The sequence below is a fragment of the Callithrix jacchus genome, chromosome 9, assembly GCF_049354715.1.
Source record: "Callithrix jacchus isolate 240 chromosome 9, calJac240_pri, whole genome shotgun sequence".
Lineage (NCBI taxonomy): Eukaryota > Metazoa > Chordata > Mammalia > Primates > Cebidae > Callithrix > Callithrix jacchus.
The window spans coordinates 68,106,287-68,133,143 of record NC_133510.1 but is presented as its reverse complement, the minus strand read 5'-3'; the positions used below and the strand labels follow the sequence as shown (position 1 = coordinate 68,133,143).

General features: G+C 45.7%; 1 protein-coding gene across 1 annotated transcript; it reads right to left on the bottom strand.

Moving 5' to 3' along the window:
- CELA1 (chymotrypsin like elastase 1) lies at window positions 1-25,911 on the bottom strand. Its single transcript, XM_017976591.3, is given in 9 exon segments — window positions 1-120; window positions 1,202-1,351; window positions 18,359-18,504; window positions 20,412-20,548; window positions 21,911-22,036; window positions 23,140-23,240; window positions 25,061-25,091; window positions 25,093-25,135; window positions 25,850-25,911. Coding segments are annotated over 9 exon segments (792 nt in total). The 5' UTR covers window positions 25,890-25,911; the 3' UTR covers window positions 1-102.
- Between the last annotated feature and the right edge of the window lie 946 nt (window positions 25,912-26,857).

Sequence of the window (26,857 nt, the reverse complement as noted above, 5' to 3'; positions counted from 1 at the left end):
TCTTGTTTTATTTTCTTTTAGAATGTTTTTTACTTGTTGATCACAAGTCCTGTTGCAGATCTAAGAACCATTTTGGGAAGGTCATTGGACTCAGGAAATTGTTCAGTTGGAGGCAATGACCTGAAGGAAACACAGTTAATGTCCACAGTTAGTAACTCCTGCCTACATCCTTTCTTGTCTCCCCAGGGCTCCCAGTGAAGTATGGTTTTGTACTGGGTTTATGGGAAGTTGAGATGTCGGGGACAGGGAGGAAGGAAGTCAACCTCAACTGTGATAGGACAGCTCAGTGTTACAGGTACATACCCAGAACACAGTGGCAAGGACAGACCTTGAAATGGCCATGAGCCATGATTAATGCACAAGGCTCCAGAATGTGTTTGAAGGGTGGAGGACACAGTGAAATGTACTGTGTGGCCTTTCCACCAGGTCAGTGTAGGCAGAGTCTCACCTAACTCTCAAGTATTAAAGTGGTAAAATCACTTTCAAAAATTAGAGCAGGCCAGGGACAGTGGCTCATGCCTGTAATCCCAGCACTTTGGGTGGTGGGTGGATCACCTGAGGTCAGGAGTTTGAGAACAGCCTAACCAACATGGTGAAACCTCATCTTTACTAAAAAATAAAAAATAAATAAATTAGCTGGGTGTGGTGTTGCATGCCTACAATCCCAGCTACTTGGGAGGCTGAGGCAGGAGAATCACTTGAACCCAGGACACAGAGGCTGCAGTGAACCGAGATTACTCCACTGTACTCCAGCCTGAGTGACAGAGTGAGACTCTGTCTCAAAAAAAAAAAAAAAAAAGTTAGAGCAAATTCTCATAGTGTCCTTAGAAAGACCTTGTGGGAGAGGAGGTTGGTGCCTCCTTCCCTTGCCCAGGAGCACGCAGGCCTTTCTGAACCTGATTTCCCTGGGCTTTGACTTAGGAAGGCACTGATATGTCCCTGGTTCAGATTTGATGTTGCCATTGTCTTACCCTAAGCAGTAAACAATACAGTGACAACTGCTCTGTGGATATATGGAAGGGAGGGAATTCAGATGGCAGCGTTATTGAGGGAAGGTACACTACGGAAGGAAGGGAAGGGAGTAAACACACAAATATGATAAGGAAGATGATGGCTTGCCCAGTTACTTTTGTTCCCCAACCCAGCCAGTGTGTGGGTCTCCAGGTGACCCCATTTCAAACCATCATTTGAGAGGACTCACATTATTTATCCAGGAGATGTAAGCAGAGACCCGGGTGAAGACTGTAGGCTTCCTTGAGACATTACAGCCCTGGCTAGATACAAAGCTGGTCACTCCGTGGACAGAATACCTGCCATTTACCAAGCAATGCAGAGGGCCTCCAGAATCACCCTGCAGGGAGGAGAAGCAGAGTCCTAAAACTCCAGATCTTTGGGCTTTTGCTCACACTCCGCCCACCCCCCATCTCTGCTTGTGAAATTCTGTACAGTTTTAAAGCTCCCATGCAAATCTCCACTTCCTTCATGTCCCCACAATCAAAATGAATCTCTTCTTCCTTTCTAAACAACCACAGTACTTCTTCTCTTTTGCTGCACTTATTTCATGTTCTGCCTTGTATTTTGGTTTCATAATTTGTTTCTACCTCCCACGCATGTCTATGGACTTCCTGAGACAGAAACTCCTACTAAGATCTTTCCTCGCCACACTAGCATAGAACTTTAAACATCTAAAGTTCAATCGCTTTTATTGGCTTAAATTGAATGTAGACTGGCAAAAATAGGGCATTCTAATAATTTCTTTATACCCAGCATTTAGACCATCTAATAATTTCTTTATCCCCAGCATTTAGACCAATGGGTATAATTAGACCAAGTATTTAGACTTGGTAGTCAACACACGCTAAACTAAACTGGAATGTAAAGTGATGTACTAGGCTATGTGCTCAATCAGGGCAACCTGGATGTATGGAATATGATCTTGCCTCCCTTCTTACTCAGCTTCCAGAATGCCAGGTCCATAATGCCACACATAAAATGGGAAAATACTTCTCTGGAAAATCTGAACAGCCAAGAGGAAAGACCTAAAGACACTGACATTGGAGGTCCTCCACTAAAATGGCCTAGCCAGATCACCTGACAGAGAATCCACTGTTGATGAACCCCACTGAAGGCTCAGAGCTACCAACCAGCCCACCCACTCTGGGTAAAAATACCACCCCCACTGTGAAATAAAAGCAGATGGTTAAGGATCACCAAACATCTAAAGAATGCCTCTAATATAAAAATAAAGATTGAAACAAAGAGACAAGGAGCTAAATAAAAAATGAAGGCAACTGGCTGGGCGTGGTGGCTCACATCTGTAATCCCGAGCACTTTGGGAGGCCAAAGCGGGCGGATCATGAGGTCAAGAGATCGAGACCATCTGGCCAACATGGTGAAACCCCGTCTCTACTCAAAATACAAAAATTAGCTGGGTGTGGTAGCATATACCTGTAGTCCTAGCTACTTGGGAGGCTGAGGCAGGAGAATTGCTTGAACCCGGGAGGCAGAGGTTGCAGTGAGCCGACATTGCGCCACTGCACTCCAGCTTGGTGACGGAGTGAGACTCCATCACACACACACACACACACACACACACACACACACACACACACAGACAGCCAAGACTATGCAGGGAGAAGAAAACAAGCAATAAAACCAGGACTAATATAATAGGCCAGGAGTGGTGGCTCACGCCTGTAATCTCAGCACTTTGGGAGGCCAAGGTGGGTAGATCACCTGAGGTCAGGAGTTCAAGACTAGCCTGGCCAACATGGTGAAACCCCGTCTCTACTAAAAATACAAAAACTAGCTGGGCTTGTGGCACATGCCTGTAATCCCAGCTACTTGGGAGGCTGAGGTAGAATCACTTGAACCCAGGATCTGGAGGTTGCAATGAGCTGAGATCGCACCACTGTACTCTAGCCTGGACAACAGAGCGATACTCCATCTCAAAAACAAACAAACAAAAAAACCATGACTAATATGCATCCATGATACAAGAACAACATGCTACTAAATAGATCGTTCAGAAAGCAAAACGAGCCTTTGGAAATTATAAATCTGATAGATTTAGAAATGAGAGACTGGAAGAGTTGGAACATAACAAAATATAGAGACAAGAAGAGGACCACATTAGGAGGTAAACATGTGAATAACAAATTCTAGAAAGAGAAAAGTAAAAATGGCGTGGGAGGAGATCACAAATAAACAACATTTTCTGAATCAAACATCTGGAGTTTCCAGGAAAACCCACCTATTAAGTGTCCTTCACAATCAATGCAAATAGATCCATACAGACTACTAGGTCAAGAGAAGATGATACAGGTCACTTAACCAATTAGTGGAGAGTGTGTAAGGTTGAATTAATGAAAAAATGACTATATTAAGCAAATGAAAAAGACAATTATTAACATGGAAAATTTAAAAAGTAGTGCAGCAAGGGCTGACCATGGTGGTTTATGACCACAATCCCAGCACTTCGGGAGTATAAGGGAGAAGGATTGCTGAAGTTAAAGCCAGGAGTTTGGAGACCAGCCTGGGCTACAAAGCAAGACCCCTATCTCTATAAAAAAAATCAGCTGAGTGTGGTGGCATGTGCCTGTATTCCTGGCTACTCAGGAGACTGAGGTGGGAGGACTGTTTGAGCCCAGGAATTCAAGGCTGAAGTGAGCTGTGATTGTGCTAATGCATTCCAGCCTGGGTGACAGAGTAAGAACATATCTCTTAAAAACAAACAAACAAAAACAGTTATGCAGCAAATGAAAAGTAAACCTAGAATATATTATATTATTATAGAAAAGTAAACCTAGAATATATTATATATTATATTACATGATTCAGTTGTAAATAGCATTTTATATAATCATAGTGAATACTGAATATTGATCTAACCAAAATATTTTGAGAGGTTGAAATGGTGACCAGAAAATGTCATGCTTGGGAGACAGGTATGTGTATCTAAAAAAGAAAGAGATTCACATCTGCCATAATGTCTGAACTGAAAAATAGCAATGTAAGTATGTAATTTTAAAGATATAGAGGTAGACACCAAAAGAATTAGCTGAAGAGTTGAAAGTGGCCTCCTGTAGGGTGGGAGAACTAGAGTAGCTATTCTTTTCCATTATTGAGACCCATAATCTTATTTGCCAATTTAAACTTCAATAAAAAGTAAGACTTGGGGCCAGGTGTTGTGGCTTACACCTGTAATCCCAGCACTTTGGGAAGCTGAGGTGGGCAGATCACGTGAGGCCAGAAGTTTGAGACTAGCCTGGCCAACATAGGGAAACCCTGACTCTACTAAAAATATAAAATAAAATTAGCCAAGTATGGTGGCACATGCTTGTCATCCCAGCTACTCAGGAGGCTGAGGCACAAGAATTGTTTGAACCCAGGAGGAGGTTGCAGTGAGCTGGGATTGCACCACTACACTCCAGCCTGGGTGACAGAGCAAGACTGTCTCAAAAACAAGCAACCAACCAAACAAAAACAAACAAACGTAAAACTTAAAAAAGAATTAGGGAAAGAGACCAAAATTTCAAATTGGGATAATTGTGTGTGTGTGTGTTTGTGTGTTTTGTTTTGAGACGGAATCTCGTTCGGTTGCTCAGGCTGGAGTGCAGTAGTGTCATCTTCGCTCACTGCAACCTCCGCCTCCCAGGTTCAAGTAATTCTCCTGCCTCAGCCTCCTGAGTAGCTGGGACTAGTGCCCACACACTTTGATAATTTTTTTTTTTTTGAGACGGAATTTTGCTCTTATTGCCCAGGCTGGAGTATAATGGCATGATCTCGGCTCAATGCAACCGCCGCCTCTCAGGTTCAAGCAATTCTCCTGCCTCAGTCTCCCAAGTAGCTGGGATTACAGGTTTGTGCCACCATGCCTAGATAATTTTGTATTTTTAGTAGAGATGGGGTTTCTCCATGTCAGTCAGGCTAGTCTTGAATTCCTGACCTCAGGTGATCCACCGCCTCAGCCTCCCAAAGTGCTGGGATTATAGGCATGAGTCACCGAACCCAGCTGTTTTTTGTTGTTGGGTTTTTTTTTTTTTTGAGACAGAGTCTTGCTCTTGTTGCCCATGCTGGAGAGCAATGGCCTGATCTTGGCTCACTACAACCTCTGCCTCCTGGGTTCAAGCAGTTGTCCTGCCTCAGCCTCCCAAGTAGCTGGGATGACAGGCATGAGCCACCTTGCCTGGCAGCTAATTTTGTACTTTTAGTAGAGACAAGAGTTCTCCATGTTGGTCAGGCTGGTCTCAAACTCCCAACCTCAGGTGATCTGCCCGCTTCAGCCTCTCAAAGTACTGGAGTTGCAGGCGTGAGCCACTGCCTTGTTTGTTTTTTCAAAGACAGAGACTGCCCAGGCTGGAGTGCAGTGGTATGACCATAGCTCACTGCAGTCTCAATCTCCTGTGCTCAAGCAATCCTCCCACTTCAGTATCCCAAGTAGCTGGGACCACAGTGTGCACCACCTCGCCTGACTAATTTTTTAAATTGTTGCAGAGACAGGGTCTCCCTATGTTACTGAGGCTAATCTCTAACTCCTGAGCTTAAGTGATCCTCCCACCTCAATCTACCAATGAGCTGGGATCACAGGCATGAGCCACTGTGCCCAGCCAGGGGTAATTATTTTAAAGTGAAACTACCTGTACTCCACTCCGACTGCTGTTTAGGAAAGTATGTTTTCTTTAGATTATTGTATTCAAAACAATTTAAATCTCTTCCACCTAAATTCTATTAGGGATTTGAGAGTATTTCAGGGGCTAGAGGAATGACAGAGAAATGAATTATATATAATACTATCATCTTGTGCTAATTGACCTGAAAAGAGACCAAACTTTTGGAGAGATGGAGGGAGTGGCTGAGGATTTTAGAGCTGAAGGAAGAGTTGCAAAAGAACTCAGTGGGAATGAGCTGATTGAAATGGGAGGTTCTAAGTGAATCCACTCTGAGGAGAAGGGTTGGAGATCCAGAACTCTGAAAATCCAGAAGACAGACTATTTGGAAAACGCCAGTGGGGTCGGACCTGGGGACAAAACTGCCTCTGAGAACTGTCAATTTGGAATGGCAGCCAGAAGAAAAGTACTCGTTTTTTAGAGCTCAAGGCTTAAGGGAGAGCACAGGCGTGTGTATTCATGCAGAAAGGCTGTATCTTAGGAGGTTGTAGGTGAAGCTGGCTGATAAGGCCCTAGAAGAGGTTGCATTATGCATTAGTCTCTCTATTTTCCCCATGCAGAGTCCCTGGGATACAGGAGTTTTGTTTTGTTTCGTTTGAGATGTTGTCTCACTCTGTCACCCAGGCTGGAGTGCAGTGGCCCTATCTCGGCTCACTGTAACCTTTGCCTCCCAAGTTCAAGCAATTCTCCTGCCTCAGCCTACCAAGTAGCTGGGACTACAGGCACCCACCACCATGCCCTAATTTTTATATTTTTAGTAGAGACAGGGTTTCACCATATTGGCCAGGCTGGTCTCGAACTCCTGACCTTGTGATCCACCCGCCTCCGCCTCCCAAAGTGCTGGGATTACAGGTGTGAGCCACCGCGCCCGGCCAGATACAGGAGTTTTAAATGTTAATACCAGGAAAGTTTAGGGCAAACTAGGATGAATTGGTCACTTTATGTCCATGGTTCTTTGCATTCACACACACAAAAAGCCTTTAATCCTTTCATTTTATAATTTCAGCCAGCCTGTCAGCTTCCTGCCAGCTTCTCTCTCTCCATCTACTCTGGACCTTGCAGTTGATCTGCAATCCTGTCCTTTTACCCCAATCACAAAGGAAAACTGAGTCTTTGAGTAAAACAGAGTGAATCATATACCCATGTGCTCATTGTGTAGTCTCCATGCTCAGCCAATTAGCAACATCTTGGAGGACAACCCTCCCATTCACATTAACTATTCCAGACACATACAACCCTTGCCCCTTTATTTTCAGCAGTCAAGTTGACTCCTCCCAGTTCATGAGTAACTAGAAGCAATAATGTAGAACACCTGCCAACGCCCGGCCACCAAATCCTGCAGACTTTTCCATGTCTCTGTGCACATCTGATATCCCTCTTCCTGTTCAGAGCCAGCTCCATCTGTGCTCTTGGTTCCATCTTTTTCTTCTCCTCTTTGACTCTACAGGATTCTTTCCTCTCTGCGTATTTATCCACCCAATTTTTTTCTCTTTTTTTGAGACCGAGTCTCCCTCTCCAGGCTGGAGTGCAGTGGCATGATCTCAGCTCATTGTAACTTCCACCTCCCAGGTTCAAGCAATTCTCCTGCCTCAACCTCCTGAGTAGCTGGGATTACAGGTGCCTGCCACCGTGCCCGGCTAATTTTTTGTATTTTTAATAGAGACGGGGTTTCACCATGCTGGCCAGGCTGGTCTTGAACTCCTGACTTTGTGATCTGCCCATCTTGGCCTCCCAAAGTGTTGGGATTACAGGTTTGAGCCACCGTGCCTGGCCAATTTTCTTCCCTTAAAAGATGCACCCCTTCCATGACTTGCTGTCCTTAAAGCTACCAGACTTTTTTTGTTCTCTTTTTTTTCTTCCTTTGAGACAGGGTTTCACTCTGTTGCCCAGGCTGGAGTGCAGTGGTGTGATCCATAGCTCACTGCAGCCTCAAACTCCTCAGCTCAAGTGATCTTCCCACCTCAGCCTGCCAAGTAGCTGAGGCTACAGGTGCATACCACCACATCCAGCTACTTTTTAAAATTCGTGTAGAGATGTTGTCTCCTATGTTTGCCAGGCTGGTCTCTAACTCCTGGGCTCAAGCTATCCTGCCTCAGTCTGTCAAAATGTTGGGATAACAGGCATGAGTCACTACACCCAGCCGGTTATATTTCTTGTTGCCTCTTTATTCCTTACCCTTCAAACAAGCCTCTGCCCTCACCACTCCACTGAAACTGCTCTTGCCAAGGATACAATTGCCAAAGTGGCCACTTTCAGCTCTTATCTACTGTGGCTTCTGGCTGAATTGTGTATTATGTGATATCTGTCATTACTTCCTGAGATTTCGTAACACCCTTATTATCTGGTGTTTATCTCACATCTACTTCTCCTTTCTTAGATCCTAGTAGTTTCTCTGTCGTCCACCCATTCCCAAAACACTCAACTATTTATGTTCTGACAGTTCTTTCCCAACCCACTGCTCTTTTCTCATTGTATAGTTTTTCCCTGAGATGGGATCTGATTTGTTCTCAGTGGGTATCTCTAGCCCAGCTCTTCCCTTAGGCTCCACTTTTTCTTTCTAACTTCTTGGCCGGGCACGGTGGCTTATGCCTGTAATCCCAGCACTTAGGGAGGCTGAGGTCAGGAGTTTGAGACTAGCCTGGCCAACATGGGGAAACCCCATCTCTAAAAATACAAAAATTAGCCAGATGTGGTGGCACATGCCTGTAATCCAGCTACTTAGGAGGTTGAGGCAATAGAATTGCTAGAACCCGGGAGGTGGAGGTGGCAGTTAGCTGAGATTGCACCACTGCACTCCAGCCTGGGCGACAGAGGGAGACGGAGTTTCACTCTTGTTGTCTTGGCTGGGGTGCAGTGACACCATCTCAGCCTCTGCCTCTGCCTCCAGGGTTCAGGCGATTATCCTGCCTCAGCTTCCTGAGTAGCTGGGATTAGGTACATATGCCACCATGCCTGGCTAATTTTTTTGTATTTTTAGTAGAGACGGGGTTTCTCCGTGTTGGTCAGGCTGGTCTTGAACTCCTGACCTCAGCTGAACTGCCCGCCTCGGCCTCCCAAAGTGCTGGGATTACAGGTGTGAGCCACTGTGCTTTGCAAAAAAAAAAAAAAAAAAAAATCTCACCAGTTGCTATACCTGAATGTCCCGCTGGGATCTCAGACAAAGCTTGTCCAGAACCAAACTCATTCATCATCCTCTCTGTCAAATCCTGTAAATCTTGCCTCATTTAAGGCAGCAACGCTCTCCCACAAATCACTTACACCAGTTGTTTGGCTGTTGTTCTAGATCCTCCTCCTTCTCTCCTCTGGTTCCTATCATCACTGCCTTAATTCAGGCAAACTTCTTCCAAATTTCTTGCCTAGATCATTGCAATAGATCCCTAGGCAGTCTCCCTGCCTCTCTTGCCCTCTTCAAAAGCATGCCTAGAGAACACTTCTAAAAGGTGAATCTGGTTGTGCTAGTCTCCTGTTTGGAGGTCTTCAATGGCTTCCCGATGCCCAAGAGATACAGTATATGTCCCCAAGCATGGCATTTGAAGCCCTGAGTTGTGCTCTTGCTTGGCTCTCTAGTCTTATCTCCTGACATTTCCTAATATGGTGGTAGCTTCTGCTTTAGCCCAGGGGTCAGCAAACCTCTTGTTAAGGGCCAAATAGAACATATTTCAGGCCTTGCAGGCCATACAGTATTGGTTGCAACGACTTTGTGTTGTAGTACAAAAGCAGCCATAGGCTGTGCATGGTGCCTCACACTGATGTTCCCAGCACTCTAGGGGGCCAAGGCAGAAGGATCGCTTGAGGCCAGGAGTTCAAGACCAGCCTGGGCAACACAGTAAGACCTTGTCACTACCAAAAACAAACAAACAAAATTAGCTGGATGTGATGGATGTGCCTGTGGGCCTAGCTACTTGGGAGGCTGAGGTAGGAGGATAATTTAAGCCTAGGAAGTTGAGGCTGCAGTGAACCAAGATGGCCCCACTGCCCTTTAGCCTCAGCGATGGGAGCCAGACATTGTCTTTTCAAAAAAAAAAAGAAGCAGCCATAAACAATTTGTAAATGAGCAACTGTGACTGTATTCCAATGAAATGTTATTGATGGGCACAGAAATTTTAAATAGTTTTCATGTGTTATGACATATTATTCTTCTGATTTTTTCCCTTACCATTAATAAATGTAATAATCCCAGCCTGGGCAACATGGTGAAACCCTGTTTCTACCAAAAATACAAAAAATAGCTGGGCGTGGTGGTGTGTGCCTGTAGTCCCAGCTACTAGGGAGGCTGAGGTGGGAGACTTACTTGAGCCCAGGAGGTGGGGGTTGCAGTGATGGCACAATTGTACTCTAGCCTGGGTAACAGAGAGAGAACCTGTCTCAAAAAAAAAAAAAAATGGCCGGGCATGGTGGCACACACCTGTAATCCCAGCACTTTGGGAGGCTAAGGCGGGCAGATCACAAGGTCAGGAGTTTGAGACCAGCCAGTTAGAGAGCAGCCTGGCCAACATGGTGAAACCCCATCTTTACTAAAAATATAAAAATTAGCCGGGCATGATGGTGTGTGCCTGTAATCCCAGTTACTCAGGAGACTGAGGCAGGAGAATTGCTTGCACCCGGGAGGTGCAGGTTGCAGTAAGCTGAGATTCTGTCACTGCACTTCAGCCTGGGTGACAGAGTAAGACTCCGTCTCAGAAAAAAGAAAAAGAAACACACACACACACACACACACACACATGTATGTGTGTGTGTGTGTGTGTGTGTATATATATATATATATAAATAGAAATATAATAACCATTCTAAGCTCATGGGCCATACAAAAACAAGCAGTGGGCTAGATTTGGCTTGTGGGCCTCCAGCCTCTGCTCTACTCTAGCCTTAGGGCATGGCCCATAATTCTCCATGTACTCTGGGTTGCTTCTTGGCCCCATGCCTTCATTCATGCTATTCCCTCCCTCTGAATGTCTTTTCTCATTTTGGCCTAGCCTATTCCCATCTACCCATCAAGACCCACTACAGCTTTTACTTTCTTCGCGAAGGTGGGTCTTTTCTGGCTCCAGTAGGTAGAGGTGAGTACCTACGCTTGGGCGGTGTACATCTTATTATGAACACTTAACCACATGGTATTACAATATTCTATTGTATGCCTGCTCCTCTAGTTCCTTTACTTGATGCTGTTTGATACATCTTTGTATCCTTAGCACTTAGCACAATGCCTGGCATATAGTAGATATATAATGAACAGTTGTTAAACTGCATTAAGAAATCTGGGGTGAGGGGACTCAAGATGGCGCTGTGAGAACAACCCAGGATTGGAGCCCGCGTTGAATTCGCAAACGGTGAGTCAGTGCTGCATTTCCAGACTGATCTTTGTTGCCCACAGAACGGGGAAACTCCCAAGTATAAAAAGACACGGGACGCCAGGCAGTAGGTCTGCCTGGCGAAGCCGGCAGCCGGGGCGGCGGCGGCCGGCCCTACCCAGCAATCCCCACAGGGCGCGCTTGTTCGGGTGCCTTGTTGAACCGGCAACCTGAGACTTGAGAGGGCTGGACTTGAGACTGAACAAGACTTGCACAGTAGCCCAGCCCAGGGGATTGCAGGGACAGATTGTTTGGGATACCCAGTGGGACGAACAAAACCGCGATTTCAAACTATCCCGGGCAGACGGTCCGAGAGGCTCTGTGGGGGAGGGGCGTCCACCACGATGGAGGCAACCTGCCCCAACTGATATACACGCCCACTGCTGAGGCAGCCAGCCGTTGCCGAGGCAACCCGCCCCAACTGAGATACACGCCCACTGCTGACGCAGCCTGCCGTTGCTGAGGCAACACACTACAACGAAGAGACTCCGCCGCAGGGCGTGGCGGAGACCACAGCAGAGCCGGCAGGAACAGCGCGAATCACACAACAGCAGGGCGGAGCCTCGGCAGCCAAACAGTGGCTAGTCTGCCTTTGAGCTGGGCAGGACACCTGATCAGACATCCAAAAATAAAGCCCAAACCCCTCAACACAGAGCATTTGAGAAAAAAAAAAAGGGTTGTTTAATGAGCTGTGTTGCAGCAGAATCAAACATAGCAGCCTAACAGCCCTGAATGAACAACAGAGTGCACAGCTCAGCAATTAAACCCCTATAAAGTACAAACTGTCTCCTCAAGCAGCTCCCTGACCCCTCTATATCCAAAAGACTGTCATTAGGCAGGCATCATCCTGGGACAAAGAGAGCAGAAAAAGAAACTGGTAGCATCCCTCGCTGTGCCACGGCTACTAGAGGTGCACCCCAGACAAGCAGGGTCTGGAGCGGACCTCAACAGTCGTACAGCGAAGGGGCTAGACTGGTAGAAGGAAAACCAAGCAACAGAAATACTTCATCATCAACATTCTGGGTGTCCACTCAGAGACCCAAACGAAAAGTCAGCAACTACGCAGACGACCAGCGGACAAATCCACAAAGATGGGAAGAAACCAGCGCAAAAAGGAGGAAAACACCCGAAACCAGAACACATCGCCTCCTAGAAAGGACCAAAACTCCTCACCAGCAAGGGAACAAAGCTGGACGGAGAATGACTGTGACGAAATGACGGAATTAGACTTCAGAAGATGGATAATGAGAAACTTTTGTGAGCTAAAAGATCATGTATTAAATCAATGCAAAGAAACTAAGAACCTTGAAAAAAGATTTGAAAAAAGATTCGAGGAAATGATAACAAGAATGGATACCTTAGAGAGGAATATGAATGAATTAAAGGAGCTGAAAAACACAATACGAGAACTTCGCGAAGCAAACGCAAGTTTCAATAGCCGAATTGACCAAGCAGAAGAAAGAATATCTGAAGTCGAAGACCAACTCAATGAAATAAAACGAGAAACCAAGATCAGAGAAAAAAGCGCAAAAAGGAATGAACAAAGTCTCCAAGAAATGTGGGACTATGTGAAAAGACCTAACCTACGTTTGATAGGTGTACCAGAAGGGGACGAAGAGAATGAATCCCAGCTGGAAAATACTCTACAGGACATCATCCAGGAAAATTTCCCCTACCTAGCAAGACAAGCCAACACTCAATTGCAGGAAATACAGAGAACACCACAAAGATATTCCGCAAGAAGAGCAACCCCAAGGCACATAATCGTCAGATTCAACAGGGTTGAAATAAAGGAGAGAATACTAAGGGCAGCCAGAGAGAAAGGTCGGGTCACCCACAAAGGGAAGCCCATCAGACTCACAGCAGATCTCTCGGCAGAAACACTACAAGCCAGAAGAGAGTGGGGGCCAATATTCAACATTCTTAAAGAAAAGAACTTTCAACCCAGAATTTCATATCCAGCCAAACTGAGCTTCAGAAGTGAAGGAAGAATAAAATCCTTTGCGAACAAGCAAGTACTCAGAGATTTTGTCACCACCAGGCCTGCTTTACAAGAGCTCCTAAAAGAGGCACTACACATAGAAAGGATCAATCAGTACCAGCCATTCCAAAATCACACTGAATGCTAAAGAGCTTCAACATAATGAAGAATCTACAACAACTAACAGGCAAAACAGCCACTTAGAATCAAAATGGCAGTATCAAATTCACACATAACAATATTAACCCTAAATGTAAATGGACTAAATGCACCAATCAAAAGACACAGACTGGCAAATTGGATAAAAATCCAAAACCCATCAGTGTGCTGTATCCAGGAAACCCATCTCACATGCAAGGATACACAAAGGCTCAAAATAAAGGGATGGAGGAAGATTTACCAAGCTAATGGAAAGCAAAAAAAAGCAGGAGTTACAATTCTCATCTCTGATAAAATAGACTTTAAAGCAACAGACATCAAAAGAGACAAAGAAGGCCATTACATAATGGTAAAAGGATCGATACAACAAGAAGAGCTAACGATCCTAAACATATATGGACCCAACACAGGAGCACCCAGATACATAAGGCAAGTTCTTAATGACTTACAGAAGGACTTAGACTCCCACACAATAATAGTGGGAGACTTTAACACTCCACTGTCAATACTAGACAGATCAACCAGACAGAAAATCAACAAGGATACCCAGGGCTTGAACTCAGACCTGGAGCAAGCAAACCTGGTGGACATTTACAGAACTCTCCACCCCAAATCCACAGAATACACATTCTTCTCAGCACCACATCACACCTACTCTAAAATTGACCACATAATTGGAAGTAAAGCACTGCTCAACAAATGCAAAACAACTGAAATCATAACAAACAGCCTCTCAGACCATAATGCAATCAAGTTAGAACTCAGAATTCAGAAACCGACCCAGAACCGCACAGCTTCATGGAAACTGAACAACTGGCTCTTGAATGTTGACTGGGTAAACAACGAAATGAAGGCAGAAATAAAGAAGTTCTTCGAAACCAATGAGAATGAAGACACAACGTGCCAGAACCTCTGGGACACATTTAAAGCAGTCTCTAGAGGAAAGTATATAGCAATAAGTGCCCATATGAGGAGAATGGAGAGATCCAAAATTGACACCCTATCGTCAAAATCGAAAGAGATAGAGGAGCAAGATCAAAAAAACTCAAAACCCAGCAGAAGACAAGAAATTACTAAGATCAGAGCTGAGCTGAAGGAGATTGAGACACGAAAAACCCTTCAAAAAATCAATAAATCCAAGAGCTGGTTTTTTGAAAAGATCAACAAAATAGACAGACCACTAGCCAGATTGATTAAAAAGAAAAGAGAGAACAACCAAATAGATGCAATAAAAAATGATAAAGGGGAAATCACCACAGATTCCACAGAAATTCAAACCATCATCAGAGAATATTACAAACAACTCTATGCACATAAACTAGTAAACCTGGAAGAAATGGATAAATTCCTGGACTCCTGTGTCCTCCCAAGCCTAAACCAGGAGGAAGCTGAAACTATGAATAGACCAATAACAAGGTCTGAAATCAAGGCAGCAATTAAGAGCCTACCTCACAAAAAAAGCCCAGGTCCAGACGGGTTCACAGCCGAATTCTACCAGACACACAAGGAGGAGCTGGTACCATTCCTTCTAAAACTATTTCAAACAATCCAAAAAGAGGGAATCCTTCCCAAATCATTTTATGAGACCAACATCATCCTGATACCAAAACCCGGCAGAGACCCAACGAGAAAAGAAAACTTCAGGCCAATATCCATGATGAACATAGATGCAAAAATCTTCAATAAAATATTGGCAAGCCGATTGCAACAGCAAATCAAAAAACTTATTCATCATGATCAAGTAGGATTCATCCCGGGGATGCAAGGCTGGTTCAACATACGCAAGTCTATAAATGTAATTCACCACATAAACAGAACCAAAAACAAAAACCACATGATTATCTCAATTGACGCAGAGAAGGCATTTGACAAAATTCAACAGCCCTTTATGCTAAAAACCCTCAATAAACTTGGTATCGATGGAACGTATCTCAAAGTAATAAAAGCTATTTATGACAAACCAACAGCCAATATCATACTGAATGGGCAAAAACTGGAAGCATTCCCTTTGAAATCTGGTACTAGACAAGGATGCCCTCTCTCACCACTCCTATTCAATATAGTACTGGAAGTTCTAGCCAGAGCAATCAGGCAAGAAAAAGAAATAAAGGGTATTCAAATAGGAAAGGTGGAAGCCAAATTGTCTCTATTTGCAGACGACATGATAGTATACCTAGAAGACCCCATCGCCTCAGCCCAAAAACTCCTGAAACTGATAAACAACTTCAGCAAAGTCTCAGGATATAAAATCAATGTGCAAAAATCACAAGCATTCGTCTACACCAATAACAGACTTAAAGAAAGCCAAATCAAGAGCGAACTGCCATTCGCAATTGCTACAAAAAGAATAAAATACCTTGGAATACAACTCACAAGGAACGTAAGGGACCTCTTCAAGGAGAACTACAAACCACTGCTCAACGAAATCAGAGAGGACACAAACAGATGGAGAAACATTCCATGTTCATGGTTAGGAAGAATTAATATCGTGAAAATGGCTATACTGCCCAAAGTAATTTACAGAATCAACGCTATCCCCATCAAGCTACCATTGACTTTCTTCACAGAACTGGAAAAAACCACCATGAACTTCATATGGAACCAAAAGAGAGCCCGCATAGCCAAGTCAATTCTAAGCAAAAAGAACACAGCGGGGGGCATCACACTACCGGATTTCAAACTATACTACAAGGCTACAGTAATCAAAACAGCATGGTACTGGTACCAAAACAGAGATATAGACCAATGGAACAAAACAGAGGCACCAGAGGCAACACAACATACATACAACTGTACAGTCTTTGATAAACCTGACAAAAACAAGCAATGGGGCAAGGATTCCATGTTTAACAAATGGTGTTGGGAAAACTGGCTAGCCATGTGTAGAAAGCAGAAACTGGACCCCTTCCTGACACCTTACACTAAAATTAACTCCAGATGGATTAAAGACTTAAACATAAGACCTGGCACCATAAAAACCCTAGAAGGAAATCTAGGCAAAACTATCCAGGACATAGGAGTAGGCAAGGACTTCATGAACAAAACACCAAGAGCATTGGCAACAAAAGCCAAAATAGACAAATGGGACCTAATGAAACTCCACAGCTTCTGCACGGCAAAAGAAACAGTCACTAGAGTGGATCGGCAACCAACAGAATGGGAAAAAATTTTCGCAGTCTACCCATATGACAAAGGGCTGATATCCAGAATTTACAAACAACTCAAGCAGATTGACAGGAAAAAAACAAACAAGCCCATTCAAAAGTGGGCAAAGGATATGAACAGATACTTTACGAAAGAAGACATATATGAGGCCAACAATCATATGAAAAAATGCTCATCGTCACTGGTCATCAGAGAGATGCAAATCAAAACCACATTGAGATACCATCTCACGCCAGTTAGAATGGCGATCATTAAAAAATCTGGAGACAACAGATGCTGGAGAGGATGTGGAGAAAAAGGAACACTTTTACACTGTTGGTGGGAGTGTAAATTAGTTCAACCATTGTGGAAGACAGTGTGGCGATTCCTCAAGGCCTTAGAAATAGAAATTCCATTTGACCCAGCAATCCCATTACTGGGTATATATCCAAAAGACTATAAATCGTTCTACTATAAGGACACATGTACACGAATGTTCATTGCAGCACTGTTTACAATAGCAAAGACCTGGAATCAACCCAAATGCCCATTGATAATAGACTGGATTGGAAAAATGTGGCACATATACACCATGGAATATTATGCAACAATCAGAAATGATGAGTTCGTGTCGTTTGTAGGGACATGGATGAATCTGGAAAACATCATCCTCAGCAAACTGACACAAGAACAGAAAATGAAACACCGCATATTCTCACTCATAGGTGGGTGATGAAAAATGAGAACACATGGACACAGAAAGGGGAATACTAAACACTGGGGTCTATTGGGGGGAAAAGGGGAGGGCCAGTGGGAGGGGGAGGTGGGGAGGGATAGCCTGGGGAGAAATGCCAAATGTGGGTGAAGGGGAGAAGAAAAGCAAAGCACACTGCCATGTGTGTACCTACGCAACTGTCTTGCATGCTCTGCTCATGTACCCCAAAACCTATAATCCAATAAAAAATTTAAAAAAATAAATAAATAAACATAGGCATGCAGATATCACTTCAAAAAAAAAAAAAAAAAAGAAATCTGGGGTGCGGCATGGTGGCTCACGCCTGTATTCCCAGCATTTTGGGAGGCTGAAGCAGGAGGATCACTTGAGCTCCAGAGTCTGAGACCAGCCTGGGCCACAAAGCAAGACCCCATCTCTATATTAAAAAATAATAATAAAAGAAATCTGTAAGATGGTTTATTGCTGATTGATCTCATCAAAATAGGAGAAGGTTATATTTGTTACAAATAAGCTATTATAAAATTATTTTGTGGCTGGGCACGGTGGCTCACACCTGTAATCCCAGCACTTTGGGAGCCTGAGGGGGGAGGATCACGAGGTTAGGAGATCAAGACCATCCTGGTCAACATGGTGAAAACCTGTCTCTACTAAAAATACAAAAATTAGCTGGGTGTGGTACTGCACACCTGTAGTCCCAGCTATTCGGGAGGCTGAGGCAGGAGAATTGCTTGAACCTTGAACCTGGGAGACAGAGGCTGCAGTGAGCTGAGATTACACCACTGCACTCCAGCCTGGCAACAGAGAGAGACTGTCTCAAAAAAAAATTATTTTGTGCACTTTCCCCTATCAAACTCACCTGTACAATAATGTCAGAAATACCACTGGGGTAAAGGGATGGTGGTAGAGGAACTGCAAGAGAAGTTGGACTGATAGGTGGGTGGGGGGCAGGGTGCTGCCTTATACACCATCACAACCACCCCTCCAGGCCCAGCTCCATCGCTATTGTTAAAAAAATCTAGGTAACGAATTCTAAGATCACACACATATACCAACAACAACATACAAATGTTGGGCCATGTACAAGCTTTGAAGTGAGGGCATAGAGCGAGATCAATTTTAAGGCTCCTTTCAACTTTGAGGTTCTGTGAGTATAGGGTTACTAGCACAGAATCATTCTCACTTACACGTCAGAGTAGAAACCTGAGTCTGTGTAGGTCCAAGAGTAAGTGTGGAATAGGGAGGTGAGGAAAAGGGGTGGAGGGATAGGCAGAGAGTGGCAGGACCTGGGGTGGGATATCTGACACCCTCTGCATGTGTTCACCTGGCATCCAGAGCAAATTCCATCTCCACCAGCACACACCATGGTGTTCTTCACAGTGGAGCCCCAGTAGGAGGAGCTGGAGCAGGTGGCATAGTCCACAGAGGGCAGGTAAGCCTGCTGCAGGGTCTGGGCCAGCTGCCCATTGGCTGAACAGGACATATAGCATTGGCAGTCAGCTCCAGATGTTGTCCAGTGGACGAACCTTCCACTGCTGCCACACCTTCCCAAACTCTGGTGAAAACTGAACTCAGGCCACGCTCCTTCTCTCCACCTGTTGCTTGTGGTGGATCCTTCTGTCTTCTCTCTTTATATGGCCACACAGGACCCTTCCCTTCCCTCAGGGAGGCAGCCTTGCTTACTGTACCTAGGCTCCAAGCCACCAGCCCTACTCCTGCTTCTCACCCATGGATAACTTAGTTGGGTCATGGAATGGTCTTATTTGTGGATGATTTATCGGTCTGTTCTGCTTCCTCCTTAAATGACAAGCTCCATGGAGCAGAACTGGTATTGTGCATGTTTGTTTCCATTTCTTAAGAGCTTGGTGCATCTTTCCCTTATCTTGCTCTTTTGACTTTTCAAAGCCTCTGCACTTTTCATTTGGACTGTTACAAAACTCTCATGTTATTGGTCAAGAAAATGGACCAGGGCTGGATTACCAGCTCACGCCTGTAATCCCAGCACTTTGGGAGGCTGAGGAGGTGAATCACTTGAGGTCAGAAGTTCGAGACCAGCCTGGCCAACAGGGTGAAACCCCATCTCTACTAAAAATATAAAAATTAGCTGGGTATGGTGGCAGGTGCCTGTAATCCCAGCTACTTGAGAGGCTGAGGCAGGAGAATCACTTGAACCCAGGAGGTGAAGGTTGCAGTGAGCCAAGATCGTGCCACTGCACTCCAGCCTGGGCTACAGAGGGAGACTCTGTTTAAAAAAAAAAAAAAGAAGAAGAAGAAGAAAAGAAAGAAAGAATGTTGGTTACAATGAGTTCTAAATTTCTCTTCAAAGAATCAGTATGTCAGTATGTTCAGTTCTTTGTCCTCCATTTTAAGTTTAACTTTCTCATAGTTTTAGTAAACAACCTTTTCCACCAGTTCTAATCAGTAGTTCACATCTATTCTGCTGGTCATCTACTTCATCCTGACTTGCCCTGATCACCTGCTTTCACCTGATTCACCTTTAGTTACCTGTTCTGTAACTGTCCTTCCTGCCAAACTGTTCACCCTACTACTCTGGCTCATACTTCTGCTCCTTTTAAAATAGCCAATTGGAATTTGCTTAGATTGTGCAGTCCAACCCTAGCCAATAGGGGAACAGCACGGCAGTAGGAACTACCTGCATCAGGGATAAGAATCCCCTTCCCCTCCCCTGTTTGGGTGTGCACTCACCATTGCTCCATCTGTGAGATGCACCCTTTTATAGAAGTAAATTGCCCTGCTGAGAAAATTTATATTCAAGTGCTACTTCTTTTGCAGCACCAAAAATTTGCATATAATAGAAAGAAAAACAAAAAAGAAAGAAACTAGACCACAATAACATTAAATGAACTGAGATCAGAAGCAGGATTTGAACCATGTGTCTCTCCTAGCTCCAGCTTTTCCCAATGGACTCACATCCAAGCTACTTGCGAAGCTGAGGCAGGAGAATCATTTGAACCTGGGAGGTGGAGGTTGCAGTGAGCTGAGATTGTGCCACTGCACTCCAGCCTGGTGACAGAGAGAGTCCATTTCAACAGAGTGTGGTGGTGCATGCCTATAGTCCCAGCTACTTAGGAGGCTGAGATGGGAGGATCACTTGAGCCTAGGAAGTGGAAGTTGCAGTCTGGGCAACAGAGTAAGACCCTATCTCAAAATAAATAGATAATTTTTTAAAATGAGGGACTGGTTAAAAAAAATTCTTTGTGGTAAAGTCTTTTTTAGTTCTGAGTCTATGAATCTCTCAACTATTTCACAGCCCATTCTTAGCTTGATGCATCAGTTAATGTATATATGGTTCCTTTAAAAGCTCAGCTACCTAATCAAGATCCTTGTGGTGGATGGTGCCAATGTAGGCTACTTACTCTTGGTCCTGCCCCAGCCTGTGATGTAGCAGGGACTGTTGTTAGCCAGGATAGTTCCCTCCTGGGGCAGAACACCCAGCTGGACGTAGCTATTGAGGGTAAAGCTCTGGGCCAGGCGCAGCAAGGCGATGTCATAGCTGCAGGAGAAAGAGACTTTTCACTCATGGGATCAGCCCTTCCCTGCGGTCAGCACTAGCCCTCTCTATGCATTTGTGTCCCCGTGGAATTGGAAACTGATGACTTTGAAGAAGAAGGAGGGGGCTCACTTGCTAAACCGCAAACTAGAGCAATTACAATTTAACATGTAAACATTCTATGTGTATCAGCAGCATCTGCTGGTGAGACTTTGGTATTGCAGCCTAGCTCCAACCTTTGCAACCCAGGGAAGTAGAGAATGGGGGAATCTGAAAGGAGCAGAGTGGCATGATCTTTGTGGCAGAGTTCTCAAAGAAGAAAAATGTAAAACGCTGAGTGGCTCTACAAGCTCAGTAGAATATTCCAATTCCTTGAACCCATCCCCACCTCCACCTGCTATAGAATTGACCACCGTTTTAACGATTTCTTTTCTAGAAGTTTACAACTCAACTTGCAATTTTCCCGAATCAGATTCACTTTAGGGCCAGGCGCGATGGCTCACGCCTGTAATCCCAGCACTGTGGGAGGCCGAGGCAGGAGGATGGCTTGAGCACAGGAGTTCGAGACCAGCCTGGGCAACATGGCAAGACCCTGTCTCTTTAAATAATAATAATAATGAAAAGATTCACTTTAGGAAATTTACTTTTGCTGATGGAGTCTTTTCTATAATATGAATAATAAATAACAATTTTAAAAACCCATGAAAACAGAACATTAAAATTTGCGGAGAACGGGCTTTAGGTAATACAACTGTGCAAACCAGCCTGGACCCAACAAATCCTAAAGATCTTCGAAGATTCTCAAGCCCTCCAGAACCTCAATTTTTTTTTCTTTTGAGACGGAATCTCATGCTGTCACCCAGGCTGGAGTGCAGTGGCATGATCTCGGCTCACTGCAACCTCTGCTTCCTGGGTTCAAGTGATTCTCCTGCCTCAGCCTCCTGAGTAGTTGGGATTACAGGCACATGCCATCATGTCTGGCTAATTTTTTTTATTTTGCATTTTTAGTAAAGACAGAGTTTCACCATATTGGTCAGGCTGGTCTCAAACTCCTGACCTCAGGTGGTCTGCCCGCCTTGGCCTCCCTGTGTTGGGATTACAGGCATGAGCCACCATGCCCAGCCCAGAACCTAAATTCTCAAAGTCCTCCTGGATGAACAAGCCAGCTGATCGCTTCCTCCAGGACTTGGTGCCCTCTCTCAGGCTCAGCTGGGCTCCTAAACTAAAGGCCAGGCAAAGAGCCGTGGACTAGGTTTCAGGCCGTGCAATCCCTCCAGCCCTCTGAAAGACCAGGTGAAGGCAGCCAATTATTGGCCAGTCAGCCCTCCACTACCCAGCCCAGGGCCAGCTTGGACTTGCTCCTACCCAGTAGCCACGTTATTGCTGTTCCAGTATGGATGCGCCACGATCTTCTGCACACTCACGTACTGTTCAGTGCCATCGTTCTGGCTCAGGTTATGGTCTCCAACCACCACATGGAAAGTCAATGAGCTGGAGTGAGAGAAGGAAGCACTGAATCATCCAGGGGACTCAAACCTTCTCTTTCCCCAACTTAGAGAAAAGTTGAAAAACCATCTTTCATTTTTTTTAATTTAAGATGTCTTGTAACCTGGGAGAAGTACAGTGCGCTTAAATGAAATAATGGCTCTCAGCCACCAAGATTTTGAGGGAAGCATAGACTTCTAGGCTAGTAGTTCTTTTTTTTTTTTTGAGAGGGAGTTTCACTCTATTGCCCAGGCTGGAGTGCAGTGGCACAATCTCAGCTCCCTGCAACCTCCACCTCCTGGGTTTTAAGCAATTCTCTCTGCCTAAGCCTCCCAAGTAGCTGGGATTACAGGCACTCGCCATCACACCTGGCTAATATTTTTATTTTTAGTAGAGATGGGTTTTCGCCATGTTGGTCACGCTGGTCTTGAACCCCTGGTCTCAGGTATCCACCCGCCTTGGCCTCCTAAAGTGCTGGGATTACAGACGTGAGCCACCGCACCCAGCTGACTTCTAGGCTAGTAGTTCTTAAAGCATGGTTCCTGGGCCAGCAGTATGAGCATCACCTGGAAACTTGTTAGAAATGCATATTATCAAGCCTCACCCCAGACCTACCAAATCAGAAACCCTGCTGGGTGGGGCCCAGCAATCTGTGCCTTCCAGGTAACGCTGACACATGCTCAAATGTGAAAACCAGTGCCCAAGACAAATAGGAAAAAATAGTCACCATTCAGACGTTGACTAGACACTTACATACTGACTCAATCCTCACAACATTTCTACAAAGTAAATGTTATTAGCACTTTTTAGAGATAAGAGAATGGGGGCATAGTTGCCCAAAGCTACACAGCTAGAATTTGGTGCAGCAACATTTGAATTTGAGGCTGCCTGACTCCAAAATTTGTACTTTTTACCATACTACCTCCCGGCAGGCCCCTGAACAGGAAGGGGGCTACTGCCCAGCCCCAGAAGTATTGTCCTGAGAAGTCAAAGTTATGTCATCCTTCAGAAGGCTCAGCCCCAGCCTCTTCCCCTTCCCCTTCCCCTTCCCCTTCCCCTTCCCCTTCCCCTTCCAGGGGCCCAGGAAAGCTGGTGTTTGTTTTTCTTACGAGTCCACACAGTGAGCAGCTGTCATCACCCAGTTCTGTCTGATGAGGGTCCCTCCGCAGGTGTGATACCAGGAACCTCCAGACCGGTACTGGAGGGAAATCTAGATGGAGAGGAAAGAAAGAAGGGATAGGTTGGTATTTCTCAAAAGGTTTTGTCCTGGGTCAGACACAGTGGCTCATGTGGAAGGCTGAGGTGGGAGAATCAACTGAGCCTAGGAGCTGGAGACCAGCCTCGGCAACATAGTGAGACCCCACCTCTACAAAATTAAAAATAATTAAATAAAAAGGGTTTTGCCTCAAACTACATGTCACCTCCTTAAAGTCCTGCTGTCCTTCAAAACATTCTCTTTCTGGGTGAGGGATGGCAAATAGGTTTCTTCTGACCTGCCACTGCCACTGATTGGTTGATAGGGGCCACCTGGAGTGTGGCATTGATAAAGGGGTGTGTAGATGTTTCTGGGATCAGCAGGAAGGGATGCTCCATCATTTGGTAATGTTTGTTGTGAACATGGATGAGGAGTAAAGGCATATGGTGTATTTGGCATTATTTCTCTAGGTTGTTGCAATGGACCCAGAACCCAGGTCCTTCTATCTCTGTTCTCTCTTAAAGAAGAACTGTAGCCAAAGGTTTGGTCTGTCATCTAAGCCCCACAGGCTGAGGTCTCCAGAGCTCTGCCTTCAGTGTTTTCAAGACATCTCCTGTCTCTCCACTTCAGATACTACTTAGAAATACCAATGGGAGGCCAGGAGCAGTGGCTCACATCTATAATTCCAGCACTTTGGGAGGCCGAGGGGGGCAGCTCACCTGAGATCAGGAGTTCCAGACCAGCCTGGCCAACATGGTGAAACCCATCTCTACTAAAAATACAAAATTAGCTGGGTGTGGTGGCTTGTGCCTGTAATCCCAGCTACTTGGGAGGCTCAGGCAGGAGAATCACTTGAACCCAGGAGGCAGAGGTTGCAGTGAGCTGAGATTGCACTCCAGCCTGGGCAACAAGAACGAAACTCCATCTCACTGCAAGCTCTGTCTCCTGGGTTCAAGTGATTCTCCTGCCTCAGCCTCCGAGTAGCTGGGATTACAGGTGCCCGCCACCATGCTCAGCTAATTTTTGTATTTTTAGTAGAGATGGGGTTTCACCATGTTGGCCAGGCTGGTCTTGAACTTCTGACTGCAGGTGATCCACCTACCTTGGCCTCCCAAAGTGCTGGGATTACAGGTGTGAGCCACCGCACCCAGCTGGGATGTTCATTTTTATCAGTTCCTGTCTCTTCCTCTAGCACCTCATATTATGTAATAGCTCTATTGCTGAAAACTAGGGCTCAGACTTTTGTAAACTAAATCTAACTCTGATTGCAGTGATTCCTCTCAAAGTGTGGATCTTCACCTGTTAATTTGCTAGGATTACACATTTAGATTGCCTAAATTCAGGCCCAGCTGCCCTGTTAAGAAAGTGGAAACTCTTTAAATAGCCAACTAAGCAGCATGCTGTTGTGTGTGTGTGTGTGTGTGTGTGTGTGTGTGTGTGTGTGTATGTGTGGTGTGCACATGCGTGCAAGCATGTGTGATACACGCAGTGTGGAGTGGTGTGCGCATGAGTTTCAAGGTATGTGGAGTCCCAGGTGCATGTCTGACACCCAGTCTTTCTTGTGTGGCACAAGTGCTGTTGCTGGGAATATAAATGTATCTTGTGTTTGGGTGTGTGCCTTGAAGAGGGAGTGTGGTTGGTATATAAAACCCCTCCTCCAAGCCTTTGCGTTTAGAAAACCACCTAAGCCTGATCCCATCCATCTTTAAAATCTAGAACCTAGACAGTTGGAGAGCTGCTTGTTGATAGGGACATGCACAGACACACGTGATACTCCACGTCGTGCACCATACTCTTATTTGGGTGGAAGTCTGGGGCTGGGAAGGAACACCCACCTGAGAGGGCCAGGAATTCCTCCCAGCCTCAGACTACCCGGGCGTTGGTTTCCGGAAAGTCCTGGGTGCTGTGTCCTTTGTGGGGTAGAAGAAAAATGAGTGATGACTAAGCATGGGGTCAGCCAGGGGTAGGGGTTGGGGGTGGCGGTTGTGCTTTGAGGAATGTTAGCCTTGTCTGCAAATTCACAGCTCCTCTCTCATGAATGGGGGGGGCCCAGCTGTGAGTTCTCTGAGCCCCTTTTGAAAGCAGTGGTCCCTGGGTGCCTTCTATTTCCCCCAGGTATTCCCAGAACTCTGGCATGCTATGAGGGACCTCTCTCAAACCACCAGGCTAGACCCCAGAGGCTCCTTGTGGTCTCCTCCTGGCTCAAGATCACCCCTTAGCCTGAACAGTCCCCCTCTCCTTGACGCCCCAGCCCCCTAATGCTTTGGCAGGATTCTACAGGGGGCAGGGCCTGCAGTGCACACCCCAGCCAGGTACCTGCTAAGGAAGTCTTCCTGTCAATGGGGGGTGGTTGGGAAGCCCAGGGACCCACCTCACTACCAGAAGAGGCTTCTCTCTGCTTTGTGGCCAGGGGACCTGCCACCCAGAGGGGCGTGAGTAACCAGTGGCCCTGACCCACTCTATCTCGGCCTCCAGGAGAGTAAAGATTTTGCTAGACCTGAGTAAAGTTTTTGCTAGTCCCACCCACCCTGGATTAGGGTGCTGGCCTGGGCTTAGGAAAGTCTTGCTGACCCTCCTGCCCAAGTCCCCCTACCTGTAGACCTCAGGCCACATGATCCACTTACGGTAAAGGACCAGGGTTTCGAACACCAGGAAGTGCAGCATGTTGCCAATGGAGTAGCCCACTGGCCTCTTGCACGGACTAAAGCCCTCTTTATACTCCTCTTATCAGCAGCTTTGCCGACCTTCTTCTTGCCAACTGGCAGGGCTGAGGGTGGAAGGCAGGGAAAGTCACAGGTGACATGGAAATACAAATGAAAATATTTCTTTTCATAAACGAATTTATCCATTGTTCAAAGACAGAACAAGGCCAGAGCTGAATTAATCATCTGCTTTTAATTGAAAAGCATCCAACAAACTCTTTTTCAGAAATAAGATGGAGAACCAGAGCTGGTTTTTCTCTAAGGGGGCACCCCTCATCATCCATCACTGCCTCATTGTCCTCAGTGGCTCCGTAAATGCAGAGACTTGCCCTGTGCACTAGCAGCTGGAGGCCAGGGAGATGGTGGAGGAGGGGGGAGTGGTTAGCAAGGGCAAGGAAGACATACCAACTCTCTCTGCCCAAAGAGGGAGAAGGCACATGCCCCAGCATGCAGATATAGGTGTAAATGCAGACACAAAAGCCAAGCAGATGCGGTGGAGAGAATCTGGGGGAGGAAAGTACTGAGAAACAGGTGTGGGCCCTCTTGATGGAGAGCCAAGAAGGGGCTCCCAGAGGAGAATGTGGGGCAGGGTAGAGGAGGGGTCCTCGGGATTTGAACACTGAGGGCTATGAGGGTAGATGGAGGGTGGAGGGCAGAGGGAGCAGGAGGGGAGGAGCCGAGATTCCTGAAAGAGATGAAGGCTTTGTCCCTCGTAGCCCGTAGAGGAAAGAGAAAGGAGTCTCAGTGTGCCTTGAGGTGGGCAGAGGACCCTTGGGTTGGCCACAAAGTGATCAGAATCACTGCAGGCTCCAGAGCAGAGGATTGTGGGTGCAGCTGTGATGGTAGCAAAGCACGGGGTTTGCAATTAGGCAGGGAGAAGCCGGGAACCTAGACAGAAGCAGGACAATCACCTGCTCACCCAGGGCTTTG